The sequence below is a fragment of the Quercus lobata genome, chromosome 3, assembly GCF_001633185.2.
Source record: "Quercus lobata isolate SW786 chromosome 3, ValleyOak3.0 Primary Assembly, whole genome shotgun sequence".
NCBI lineage: Eukaryota > Viridiplantae > Streptophyta > Magnoliopsida > Fagales > Fagaceae > Quercus > Quercus lobata.
The window spans coordinates 40574524-40587332 of NC_044906.1; the positions used below are offsets into that span (position 1 = coordinate 40574524).

Here is a 12809-nt window from a genome sequence, read left to right on the forward strand (position 1 = left end):
CACCACCTTTCCCACTCCTCCCTTTGTTTCAGAGGCAAAGATTAGGTCTAGTACTCTAATGCATTAGACCCATTGCAATGATGACATGTTCATTTTTGGCCACATGTTGCCATTGCAACGGAGCTAGTGCATTGGAGGGTATTGGAAACAAGCCAAGTTTGTTTCAAACATACACTTAACGGTTGCAAAAGGAGGAAAGGCACTGCTCCTGCCCTCAACCAACATAAAGGCTAAGAAGTGGTGTTTGGGTTTCACCCGAGTGCCAATATCAATATCAGTTATAGTGATGTCCTTCCCCTACTCATCTTTAATGATTGGCTTTATCATTGCATTGCATAGAAAAAGCAGGGCTACATTCACTATTATTGTCTCTCCATCTACTGTTATGAAAACCCACTCCTGCGTTTGCATCAGATAGGTAAAATTGGTGAAAAAAGAAATGCCTTTTGTTCCTAACCTAAAAATAAGTAAATTCACATCCATAATGAAAGCTCTTTCAGAACGAGAAATTTCCAAGTCCACAAATCTAATAGGCCAAGACAATGCTAGAGCTAGCTGAAACATGACATTACAGAAGGACAAGAAGAGCTAAGAAAGATCACCAAATGTCATTGTTGATTTTATTCCAAGTGTTGAGATAGAGTTGGAAACTGAAAAAAGAACATGAACAAATTTAGGTCTCACATTTGTCTCAGGACAAGAACTTTCAAATAACTTCCCATCAATAGCTGTGAAAAAAATTAGAGCATCCACATCTGAGCAATTTCTAGATGCCTGTCACAGACAACAGAACCAGTGTTATAGGCATGGGAAACCAAAAAGGGTAGAAAACTACTGAATTTAAAGAGAAAAAATAACAGATCATGACAAATATTCAACCGGGCGAACAATTCAAAGTTACTCATTATAAAAAAAATTTACACCAAAAAAAAAAAAAAAAAAAAACCCACTATTCAGAAGTATCAAATGCAAGGAATTGAATTAGTTAGGCAACACCATCTTAATTTCCTTTTTCCTTGCAGAAAATACCCAATTGGGTCGGGGGAACGTCTTTTAAAAGATTACGTGGTATGATATGGTGGGTGGGCACCTTAATTGACAACTACCTGCAGAAAAGCTGTAGTACAAGATGACAGGCTTGAGAGAGAGAGAGAGTGCAGTCTTTTCTTAATGGCTTCCACGAACTACCCAAATAAAACAATCCTTTACTGAGTGTAACGATTCATTAGGGTGGACTTTGGATCATTCAGTTAAATGTACACATAACACATGCTTGTGTGCCTCCATGCACTTGGAAATGATGAGTCATGACTGAAGTATGTGCTATTATGAAACAGAAAACATTGGGCATCAATCAAACTTCAGATATTCAATCTCAAATTTTCAATTGCTTTCTGCTGTTTAACAGAAAAAATAACAGTTCTTGTAGAAAAGCTCAGAGATGTGGCACGAATAAATTGTAACAGCTTAGCACAACAAGATTCTAATACACTAAACATCCATCAGTGGCCTAACACATGATATTATACGTCAAAAAATCATTAAAACTAAGAGCCACTTTGGTTCTCACTTCAAACTTGTTTATCCATTCATTGAGTATTTTACCAGACAATTTTCAGAAATAATTGATCCTCAAAACATTGAAATTTCTGAAGGTTTATTGTCAAATTCTTTAAATGACTTTCTGGAAATTGTCTTGTGAAGATTTAGAACTATTTGCCTCTAAGATCAAAAATATCTTGAGTTCATCAGGAATATTTCTGAAGTCCTTTTCTAAGAAATTCATCCACAAAATTTTATAAATTTTTAATCATTTTCTAAGAATGGGTTTCTGAAACAGTCTTCTTAAAATGGAACCACGCACAACCTAAGATTCCCTGATATATTCCACTTGTCCTTTCTCGGTGAGATCTTTTATCCAGTAAAAGGGGCTATATATTGTTTAATTCAGGTTTTTACCTATAAAAAAAAGGGGGCTATAAACACGATTTGAATAACCTCTATAGAATCTAGTATCTTGCCAGTTGCAATCTTGAATACAATTTTTTTTTTTTTGCTAAGTCTCGAATTCAAATGTATCAATTTTCTCCACTCCTATCAAATTGTCATTATGGTATTTTAGTTTACCGGGTTTTCTTCCAAACAGCAGTAAACAACACTTTGGGGGAAGCCTTTCACCACCACACCCTCCATGTAAACCAACAGCAGCAACTTAGTATTAGTATGGCAAAACAAGTGCCTTTCTTTCTCCAATGTTACACCAGCATGGCATTACTTAGATTTTTGTAATGATAGATAAAGGGAGAAAGCCGTGTGTCATTTGCAAGAGAGAACAGGTGCTTCTCATTGAAGAGTTTGACATTCTTGTTACACAACACTCCATCATTGCCACCATGAATAATAATAGAAATCAAGGTAACATATACAAAAGTCACTTCCATTGTATTTCACAAAGCCCAGGCCATATAAGCCATAACATCTATCAACTCGCATCATTTAGAAATGGCCACTCTATGACCTTAAGAGTGTATTTGGAGAAGGTATTAAATAATACACAGAATTTTGAAAATAAAGGAATTCTTAATCCTGCATTCCAAAACTCCACCATCAGGCTTGGGGTTCCCCCCCCACCCCCTCTCTTATATTGGTAAGTTATACACGGACTTAAATGAGTCTTGAACCTATGGCATCACCTTCCACTTTGGCTCTAGGGGCATGCTAGGTACTCTACATCTATTGTTTTACCTTCAAGATAATCTGACATGAAAAAAAAAAAATCTATGTGTGTATTCCAACCACCCTTCCCCTATCCTCTCTCCCATCTCCCTCCATTCCAAACATATACCCAAATATCAAACCCTTCCAACCACGTAAAATCATATCCACCTCATTCCTCTCTCTCTCCATCTTTGAAAGAAACTTAACACTTAATTCCTATTTTGATCTTTGTGAAAACAAAGAGTAGGGCAAACAGAGCAAGAAAGAAAGGAGACTGACTATTGAGAAGGGCAATTCATGGGTAATGTAGAGAACTAGATTGATCCATAAGTGAGCATGGGGAAATTCATGGATTCCTTTCACCAGGGCACAAAGAGCAGATGAATGTCTACAAGCATGGGGATGATTGAACATCATGATTGCCCCAGCTTGACAATCTGCAATAACATGGCCTTAGTCTTCAATTGGCAACAAGTAAATATGGAGAAAATGGGTACAACACTTCTTTCAGGAGTCTCAATACCTGCTCCTATCCCACTATCGGGTGATAACAAAGCTGCTTTACACATCACTTCCAATCCTGTATTCCATGAACGGATCAAGCATATTGAAGTAAATTGTCACTTTGTACAAGACAAGTTTCTAAGTGGAGAAATCACTACACCATTTGTGAATTTTGAACATTAACTTGCTGATATTTTTACAAAGTCATTGTTTAGGAGTCAGTTAGAGTCTATTTGTACCAAGCAGGGCTTAGATGATATGTATGCTGCACTTTGAGGGTGAGTGTTATAAAGATATTGCACTATGACTCATTGATAGATAGCTATTATGATATGACTTTTTGATAGATAGCTATTACACTATGACTTGTACAACTGTATTGTACTTTTCTAGAAGAGCCTAGAATATCATAATGGTGAGATGTCACTGATGAGGTATCCCCCACCTCATTATCAAGAATATTCTCTATTTCTTGTACGGAACTCTCCTATGTATACTGATTATGGTGGCTGAGGGCTGTATCAGAAATTTTCATATTCTCTCTCTTATTTCTCCATGAACTCACATTTTTTTAAAGGCAATTTAAAAATTGCAAACAATTTCACATGCTGTTCCAAGAATTTACCCTTTGATCACAGCAGACACCTCAGTACCTAATCTTTGACAGGTCTTTTCATGGTATTTTAGCTCATCTTCTTGTTAACTTCCAGCTACATTTTCAATCTGTATGATGTTTCACCTAACTACTGCACTTTTTCATCTTCATTGAACGCCACCTTATTTAATTTCTCCTTATATCCCAATTTTATTTGTCACTATTGACTCAGTATCATACAATTATATGTGAACCAACACACATCAATGAGAAGCAGAACATGATGACAATGTCTAACTATAATACACTTTTTTTTTTTTGGGATAAGTAATGTCTAACTATTATACTTAACACTCAACAATGTGTATCCCACATACATGACATACATGCATACTATTTGTCTTTTCTGTTTTTGGGGTTTATAGTTAATGCCTAAGAGTGTCATTGATCTATTATATGGATGGAGGAACCTGTTTGGTAATCATTACTCCTTTTGTTTGGAATCAAGCCCCTTTATGCCTGCAATGGACACTGTGGAGAGAGAGAGGAACAACTGTACTTTTGAAGACATGGAAATATCAGTTGTTCAACTAAAGCTGTCTTCTACAAGATACAGTTTGAAAGGTCCCATGTTTTGGGCTCTAGTGACAATCATTCTCTTTCTTTCCAATTGTACCTGTCACTCTTTGCGATTCTTTAGGACTACATCATGTATACATCCTGTGTACGTGAGGGAGTGCCTCTTGATCAATATTTTTTTTTTGTTGATAAGGAACTCTTGATCAATAAAATTTATTACTTTATATTAAAAAAATTGTAAATTTAGGGGGAATTCCCATGTACAACTACATGCAACTTGCAGCATACACAAACTCACTCAACTCAAACTTAGCATGGCAGTCTACATAAACTGCACAATTAAGTCTCTTACATCACGTGATAAAATAGCAGGTAGCCTAGGTCATAAAAAAAAATTATGCTTCTGTCAATCAAATTTCCTATTTAAATGTGAATGTACTTCCAGAAAGAGGTTGAGTCAAGCTTTTAATCCATGGACAAAGGGCTAGAAAGCAGGGGCTGAACCATGAATTGAAGAAGAATCAAAAGCTAATTTTTTCTTAAGACCATTGAATAGGTTCAAGAGAAAAAAAAAAAAAAAAGAAATCCTTACGCATCTAAAACAAACTTATCATATGCAATTATGCACTCAGGCAGCTAAATGACCCTCTCTCAGCTGGAGCTGGAAACAATCCATGGCGAGGAAACTCACAGTGATTATAGCCAATGAGCTCTAGCACGACTAGCACCTCCTCCTCTTATAAGTGTTAGGTGGAGGGTGAAGTCTTGGGTTCAAGACCCATCAGGTGTGTAAATTACCAATCAAAAAAAATTATATCCATACCTCTCCCCTGAGTTACCCCTCAACTTCCAACAGTTATAACTCAAAACCACTCTCTTTTTTTCCCCCCCTATATTACTTGCTTCAATCAAGACCTGCATTGCCAATGATTGTAAACCATCCCTAAATCTTATATCTCTGATCAAAATCTTTGAAAATCAGCTAGTGATAGTATCAGAAGTTCAGTACTAGCGACTCTCTTAGACTTTATATTTGTAAGACTGCTCCCACCACTTGACCACCAACTATCCAACCCAGTAGGCAGTGAGCTCTATTGGATCCCTATCCAAAGCAACAATCTTGATGGGAACAAATTCACAGCCTCTAACTTAGTTTTGACTTTTGACACACAAAGCCCAAACCAAGCACAAACTAATCATAAAAAATAAAGAACCAACCACCACAATCCTCAAAATCTTCAAAATCAAAATCTCTATCAATCATTTCCCCACAAAATAATAACACAATCCAACAATAACCCATCAACTCAAACCCCCAAAACTTCATAGATCAACCAAAAATGCATCAATCAATAAAACCCACAAACAAAAAATCCTAAATTTCCACAACAAAATCCTAGATCATAAAAAACCCAAAAAAAAAAAAAAAAAACACCCAGAACAAACCCATCATCAACCAAAGAAAGAAAAAACAAATAAATAACATATTTGGGGATTCAGAATCACTAACCCAAATGGGATTTGTGGGCGTCAGTCAACTCTATGAAGCATTGGCAGTGTTGGGAATGAGAGGAATGGGGCTCTTCTTGCCGCTCTTCGAGTTGGCCTCTTGTTGTTCACGGATCTTCTGCATCTTGATCATTCGCTCCATGACGAGCTCGTACTGGCACTTCTCATATATGTGGCGCTCAGTCTCGCACTTCCATGGGAGGTACAACTCGGCTTGCCTGCACTTGTTGAGAGGAATCAGCAAGTGGGCACACTGGTCTCTGTAGGGAATGGGGACCTTAGCCTCCACCATCTCAGCCTGTGTTGCTATCATCTTCTTCGATGACCCCTCCACTTCCATGGCTCTGCGGGTTTGCTTTTGGAATTCGGAGCTTTTCTTCTAACTGTGTTTTGGGGGTATGAGTGTATCCGGTCCTCTGCTTCACTGGTGGCTTTGTTAGTGTTTGGTGCTGTAATTGTAATGGGTTTTTAGGACCATGCACTTGCAAACTAGCATTTGGGCTTTTGGTACTCAGGTTCCCCAAGTGTCAATTTGGGAAAGATCCAATTGAATCTACAGGTTACTTCTTACCAAAATGGTAAAAATCCCAATTTACCACATTTCACTTCCTTTTTCTTTTTCCTTTTCTTTTTTACCAACGGGTTTTTACCGTAATTTTCTTCTCATTTATTCGGTGACAATAACAACTACTCGATAAAATGATGAATGATAGATAATCATTTTTATATAAACCTAATACATTTTTTCATTTATTTAGAGACGATCACACTTTTAAGTGGTAGTTAGATGAGGATCCTATATAGATAAATGAGAGTTTCTTGGATAGATCGAGAACTATAAGATTCTATTTTTTGTAGAAAAAAATATAATGAAAAATCAACAATAATAATACATATAAAAAAACCATAAGAAAAAAAAAGTAAATGTAACACAAATTATTCATAAAAAGGTACTAAACTACTAATTACTTAATACCAAATCACCAATACATAAATAAATAACAAGCTTCAAATTTCAAACTTAAAAGTTTCAAGTTCGAACATCATAAGTATAAGTGCTCGTAGAATATGGGGGGGAGGGGGTAAGGGATAAGGTTCAAGTCTCTAGAAAGGAACTCCACACACATATACATAAAAATTAGGCTAGAGTAGAATTCTATCTTGTAAATAAAAAATAAAAAATAAAAAATAAAATAAAATCGAACACCAAAAATATACATAATGTTCCAAATTAACAAATCTATCATTAACTACAACTACTATGACAAAAACAAAACAAAAAATACAAAATCATCCAAATTCCAAAGTTACAAAGATTTTACAAATGTTTCAATTGTATCAAGATAATAAAATATACCAAACCATTCAAAACTCATTACAACTTGATTAATAGAGGTAGACAATCCTAATCTCACCATTGAGAGACATAATTACAAATAATTATAATAACTTTAATGGACATCGATTCAATTGCTTAGAGGTTATGTGAATGATTCTACACCAATCCAAATCGATTATATGGAATAGGATCTTAAGGATTCTATAGAGTAGGTTCTTAGGATCTTACATTCCATCATCCAGGATTGTGATCCCATGTCAATCCTACACCATAAAAGATTCAACACTAATTTGTATCATTTTTATGAAGTAGGATATTAGGATTCTGAGATCCAAGATTAGGATTTTGACAACCATACATACCACCTACCATTTTTTTTTCTTTTTTCCTTTCTTTATTTTTTGAATGATTACGTATTATTATTCAAAATGAATGGTAAAAACAAAAGTTAGTCCAGACAATCTACATCCTCTAAGATGACCCAAGAAGAGCAGGATGAAATTGTTAAGGGCCTCCAGATAGCATTACAAGAAATTCGGGTAACAAGCAAATGGGCAAGACCGCAAGAACGTTGCAATTCCTATGGAAAAAAATGAGTCCCAAAAAGTGATAAATTACATCTTCCCTTGATGGAGTTGCTCAATTACCACCTGCCACTTGCCTCAATTGGTATTTCCTGACTTTCTGTGAGGGGAGAATTTGGATTTGTACAAGGGGCTAGTCTCTTTAAAATTTTCCAAGAAAAAAAGGGGGGAAAAATCATTTTAAACCCAACAATTTAGGGGTATAACAAATTAAACCCATAGATTTAAAAGTAACAAATCAAACCTTAGAGTCTTAAGAAGTAATAAATTAAACTCTATAGTTTCAAAGGTAACAAATTAAACTTTGAGGGTTCTAAAAGTAACAATTTAAATCCTTAATATATATTAGCCTCTAAGCATACACGTGCTCAGAGGCTTTTTTATGTTTTTGGATAAAAGTTAATAATTTATATCTTAAATTTGAAAAAAAATATATATTTTTTTTCACACAAATAAAACTGATAAACTTTAGAGATAAGAAGTAACTATATATATTTTTTTGAACGTGTGTTTGAAAGTGGTGTAGTGATATAGTGAAAAGTTTGGGTAGGAAAAATAAGATGAATGTGAGTGCAAAGAATGCTAAATTTTAGGAGATCTCTTAATTTTTTATTTTTTATTTTTTATTTTTTAAATTAAGTGTATTTTACTTTTAGTAGGATGAAAAAGGAATAAAAAAATGCTAAATTTTAGGGAATAAAAAGATGAACGTGAAGGAAAAAAAATCCTAAATTTTAGGAGTTCTCTTTTTGAATTCAAAATGAAATTTGTTATTTGACATTTATAACTCTATTTTTAAGAGAAGTTACCCTTCATTAATGAGGGTATTTCTAAACTACAAAAAAAGTTCAGTTCAAATAGAGGAATCCTCTTATAGATAGTTGTAAGGACCAAAATAAATCTAGCAGTCCAGGCCCACTTAGAACAGTGGGTTTATACAGTTCAACTATGGCCCAAATCAATAGATTTGTAAGAGAGGGAATCAAACAACAAGAGAGGGCCTAACCCGAGGATGGAAAAAAAAAAAAAAAAAGCCATTATGTTATAGAAGTTGTGAGCAAATATCTAAGTACAAGACTGTCCAAGGAAGCCAATGATACATAGAAATATCCACTGCTCACTCTCTTCTCTTAATGTTCTTCTTGTTACTCTCACTTTTGATATTTATGCTTGATCCCCTTCTATGAGAACAATCTTTTTCTTATATACTCCCTCCATTTCACATCCTAACCCCCCATCTTTACCTAACAAATTTCTCCTAGCGACACCTGTCCCTCTAAACATCTGAGGAAGGTGGTAGAAAGAGTTGCTTAGTTGTGAATTACACTGTTTAGGTCACTTTCTCATCAATGTAGCTGATAAAGCTGTTGCCCACTATTTAATGTGGAGGCAATAGGTTACTTCTTGCCGGAAACTTCCCTTACTCCTCCTGATTCTCTTTCTTCAGCCAATCCTTCCCACCTGAAGCTCCTAGGAACCTTTTGCCTCTTCTCCTCTTATCCTCGGGTAACCTCCCTCTTTGGATATGTAATGCCCCAATATCCACTCTTCAATTCTACAACCCTTTCCTCAGTCCTTAGGCCCCTACAATAGCCCCCTAAAACTTTGCCATTAATTCTGAGATAAAAGCAATGTTTTAGTTACAAGACTTGATCTCACATGTACCACATGCGTTCCCACATGGTAACGTCCTTTCACCTGTCTCTAGCACGCTTCTGACGCTTTGGAATCCATGATCTTGTATTTATAGTGTCAGGTAGCTGCTTGTCCCCCCACGTTCTACGATGCAATGAGGATCCTATGGTCTTTGTTTCTCCTCATTTATGAGCGGGAAAATTACTACTCATTTTTCACCCCTATATAAGGAGGACTTGGGGCTGTCTTTACTTCATTTATGCATTTTGGCAATTTGTGTTGAAGCAACTTCTCGAGGAGAAATCTTTTCATTGCTCATAGGTGCGTTCATACTCCCATTTTTCTTTTCCACAGATTTACATTTATCTTACCATAAAACTCCATGGGTAGATTTGCTAGGCTAATAGATACTCTCGAAAGCATGTCCACCTTTAGGGCGTAGTATAGGATCCCTAACAGTGTTGAACTCTAACACTGTGAAATAGGTGAATGGTTGGTCATGAACAGACCTTCTAGATCCGTAGTCATTCCAATGATCGCCTTTATAGAAGGCGTGATGGGAATTCCCATGGGAAGGGTCACCCGAGACTACCTAATGAATTATAGGCTTACCCCCACCCAATGCTCCCTAAATGTCTTTAGGGTCCTCGGATGTGTAGACATGCTAAACAGAAAAATGGGGACCAACCTAACATGGCATGACGTAAACTGGGTATACAACTGTCAAAAGGGGGAAAAGACTAAATACTACATTAAATGTAGAGTTCCTTCTGTTAGGTTAATCTCCTGCCTACCTAACTCAAGCAAAGGTATGGACGAGAACTTCCTCATCATCTCGGGAGACTGGCATGATGGATTGCACTATCCTACTCGGGAAGGGGAACTAGGTAGGGTTCCTAAGGACCATAGACACATATAGGATCTTGCCTAGCTCTTACAAGTTTAAGTGTTTTTTTTTTTTTGGATTTATAACTCTTATTGTTTTTATTGGCAGATGAATACCACACTACCCCGTCCAAGCATCTGGTGAACTTCACAGACCTAAACCAGATCCTCAAGTCAGAGATTTTTCTGCACAAGGACAGTCAACTCCGAGCTACACACTTCATTCTCGGATACAAGCCTCTCACCAAACGTTTTTAAAGCCCAAAGAACGTCATTAGAGCTAGTGACCCTCAGTTGACTTTAATAGACGTAGCTGTCCTAGGCTTCCTACTAGCTGAACCTCCTTTAGCTGGAACTCAAGACACTCAACTTCTAGCCCCACTTGCAGCCAAGCTCCTCTACTCATAAGAACCTCCCATTGTTTCAAACGAAGAAACCAAAGAGCCCACTCTTGAACCTACTCAGGAAGTGACAGATAAGGACTTCGAGGTTTTCTATTAGTAAGAGGACCTCGAGAATGCTCATAGTACCTCTTACTGCACTCTACACCCCACACAAGTCAGCACTAACCAAGAGAGTGCCAATATTCCAGAAGGAATGGGATTCGGGGAAAAGACCTCGAACCTTCTTGCTTTGCTAACAGCCCATGCTGGGGGCTTTTCTTCAATTTTCGGGGTGGTGCCCCGACCACCCACTCCTGCTCCGATGCGCGCATCTTTCGTTGATGCCACTGATAAGAAGAGGAAGAGGGCCCAAGGAGGCAAAGGCACTAAGCGTGTTGAGGAGGGAGAAGTCACCCACTCTTCTCACCAGCCCCTAACTAAGGAGGCCCGAACAACTAGGGGTCAACAGAAGAAAAGCGCCTCCACTGGGGCCTCTAAAGAGTCGGAGGGAGACCGACAACCCAAGCCTTTTGTTTAGAGGCCCTTATTCACCCTTAGCTTAAGTAGTCCTGTGTTGAGTGACGCCAACTTGAGGGACCATCAGAAAGGTAGCTTAGGCCTTGTAGTAGAGTGCTTAGAGAAAGCCTTATGCCTACCTGAGGACATGCAAGAGCTAAGTTCCTTTAGGAAACGCAAAGTTTTCCTATCTTTGAAATAGGACGTAGCAAAGGTATATAATTATCCTTCTCTCTTTATAAAGTAAAATAATACGTGTACAAACCCTAACCGATATTAATTTTGTAGTCGGTCCAAGCTGCCTTCATGGCTGGGGAGTGGGTGGACCACGCATTGGACCATGCTAGGCAAGCTGACAGCAACCGAGAAGGCCCACGCAAAGGTGGACAAGAAGTTTAAGGAGACTCTTGCCTAACTGACTAAGATTGAGAAGGCTCAAAAAAATTCTGAAGTTGCCCTGGCCAGCTATGAAAAACAAGCTGCAGAGTGCCTATAGGCCCAAAAAAAGGTCGAGAATAAATTGGCACTGAACATGGTGGAGCTGAAGTAGTTGCACAAGCAGTTGAAGGCCAAGGATGATGAGAAGGCTAAGGTTGAGCAGGCGGCTTATGATGCTAGCATGACTAAGGCTGCAGAAAGCCTCACTACCCAACTCAAGGACGTTGCTCGGGCCTTTTGCTTGGAGGTGTGGGGTCAAGCCCTGAATGCAGCTGGGGTTAGTATTGAATTAGAGCTTAGGACTCTAGACAAGGTCTACTACCCTGCTGCCTTGCGCTTAGACCCCAGCCCCCCACAGCCTTCAGCGAACCCTAGCTCTGCCCCTACTTCTTCCTCAACCCAGCTTGCCTCTACTTCGTCTGCTACACTAGCTAAAGACAAAGAGAAGGAGCATCCCACTCTAGCCATCGTGGTGGACGTGGAAGACGGAGGAAGCAACTAAAGTGGCCCAATTGAAGAGGAAAAAGAAAGAGAAGGAGCAGGAAAAGAAGGGAGGAAAAGAAAAAGAAACCTCTACATAGCTAGAACCTAGACTAATAAACTGATAGTCAATTTTGTAATTGGGATTAAATGTAGCTGGTGCCCTCTTTTTCTTTCCATTGTACTCCAACTCTTAAACTTTAATGAAAAAAGTTAAACTTCATTTTATGCTTTTTCAACTGTGTAATTTATACTTGTCAGTTTACATTCCACATTACTTTCTTTTCCATATAACAGTTTCAACCTACTAACTTGTAATTTAATTATGAAATATTTCTTATCCCTCTAATCAATCTGAAACGACTTATAAGACAATTACTAGACTAACTCATAGAACTTAATAAAAATACCAATCAACACTTACCTTAAGTTAGACTTGGAATCCCGAAGCAAACCAATTGGCACTGATCCGGAAATCCAAGGAGGCGCTTAAGATCCTTATCCTTACCTTATACTTAAGCAGCTTCCTACATGACCCGAGGAGCCACATCAAACCTAGATGCTGGCCAACACTTAGAAGTTTTTTCTATAACAGTTAATTTACCCAAGGCTTGTGACTAGACAAGTCGAACAAGGCTGAGGTT

At 37.7% G+C, this 12809-nt stretch overlaps 1 protein-coding gene across 1 annotated transcript; it reads right to left on the reverse strand.

Annotated features, from left to right (window-relative positions):
* Positions 1-478: 478 nt before the first annotated feature.
* LOC115982430 (NADH dehydrogenase [ubiquinone] 1 beta subcomplex subunit 7-like) lies at positions 479-6406 on the reverse strand. Its single transcript, XM_031105032.1, has 2 exons — positions 5907-6406; positions 479-774 (listed from the first exon to the last, which is right to left on the reverse strand). The coding sequence occupies exon 1, from the start codon at positions 6243-6245 to the stop codon at positions 5937-5939; it is 309 nt and encodes a 102-aa protein (XP_030960892.1). The 5' UTR covers positions 6246-6406; the 3' UTR covers positions 479-774; positions 5907-5936.
* Between the last annotated feature and the right edge of the window lie 6403 nt (positions 6407-12809).

Bases quoted from the DNA above. Each gene is read 5' to 3' on its own strand.
- LOC115982430 (XM_031105032.1), bottom strand. From the start codon at position 6,245: ATGGAAGTGGAGGGGTCATCGAAGAAGATGATAGCAACACAGGCTGAG.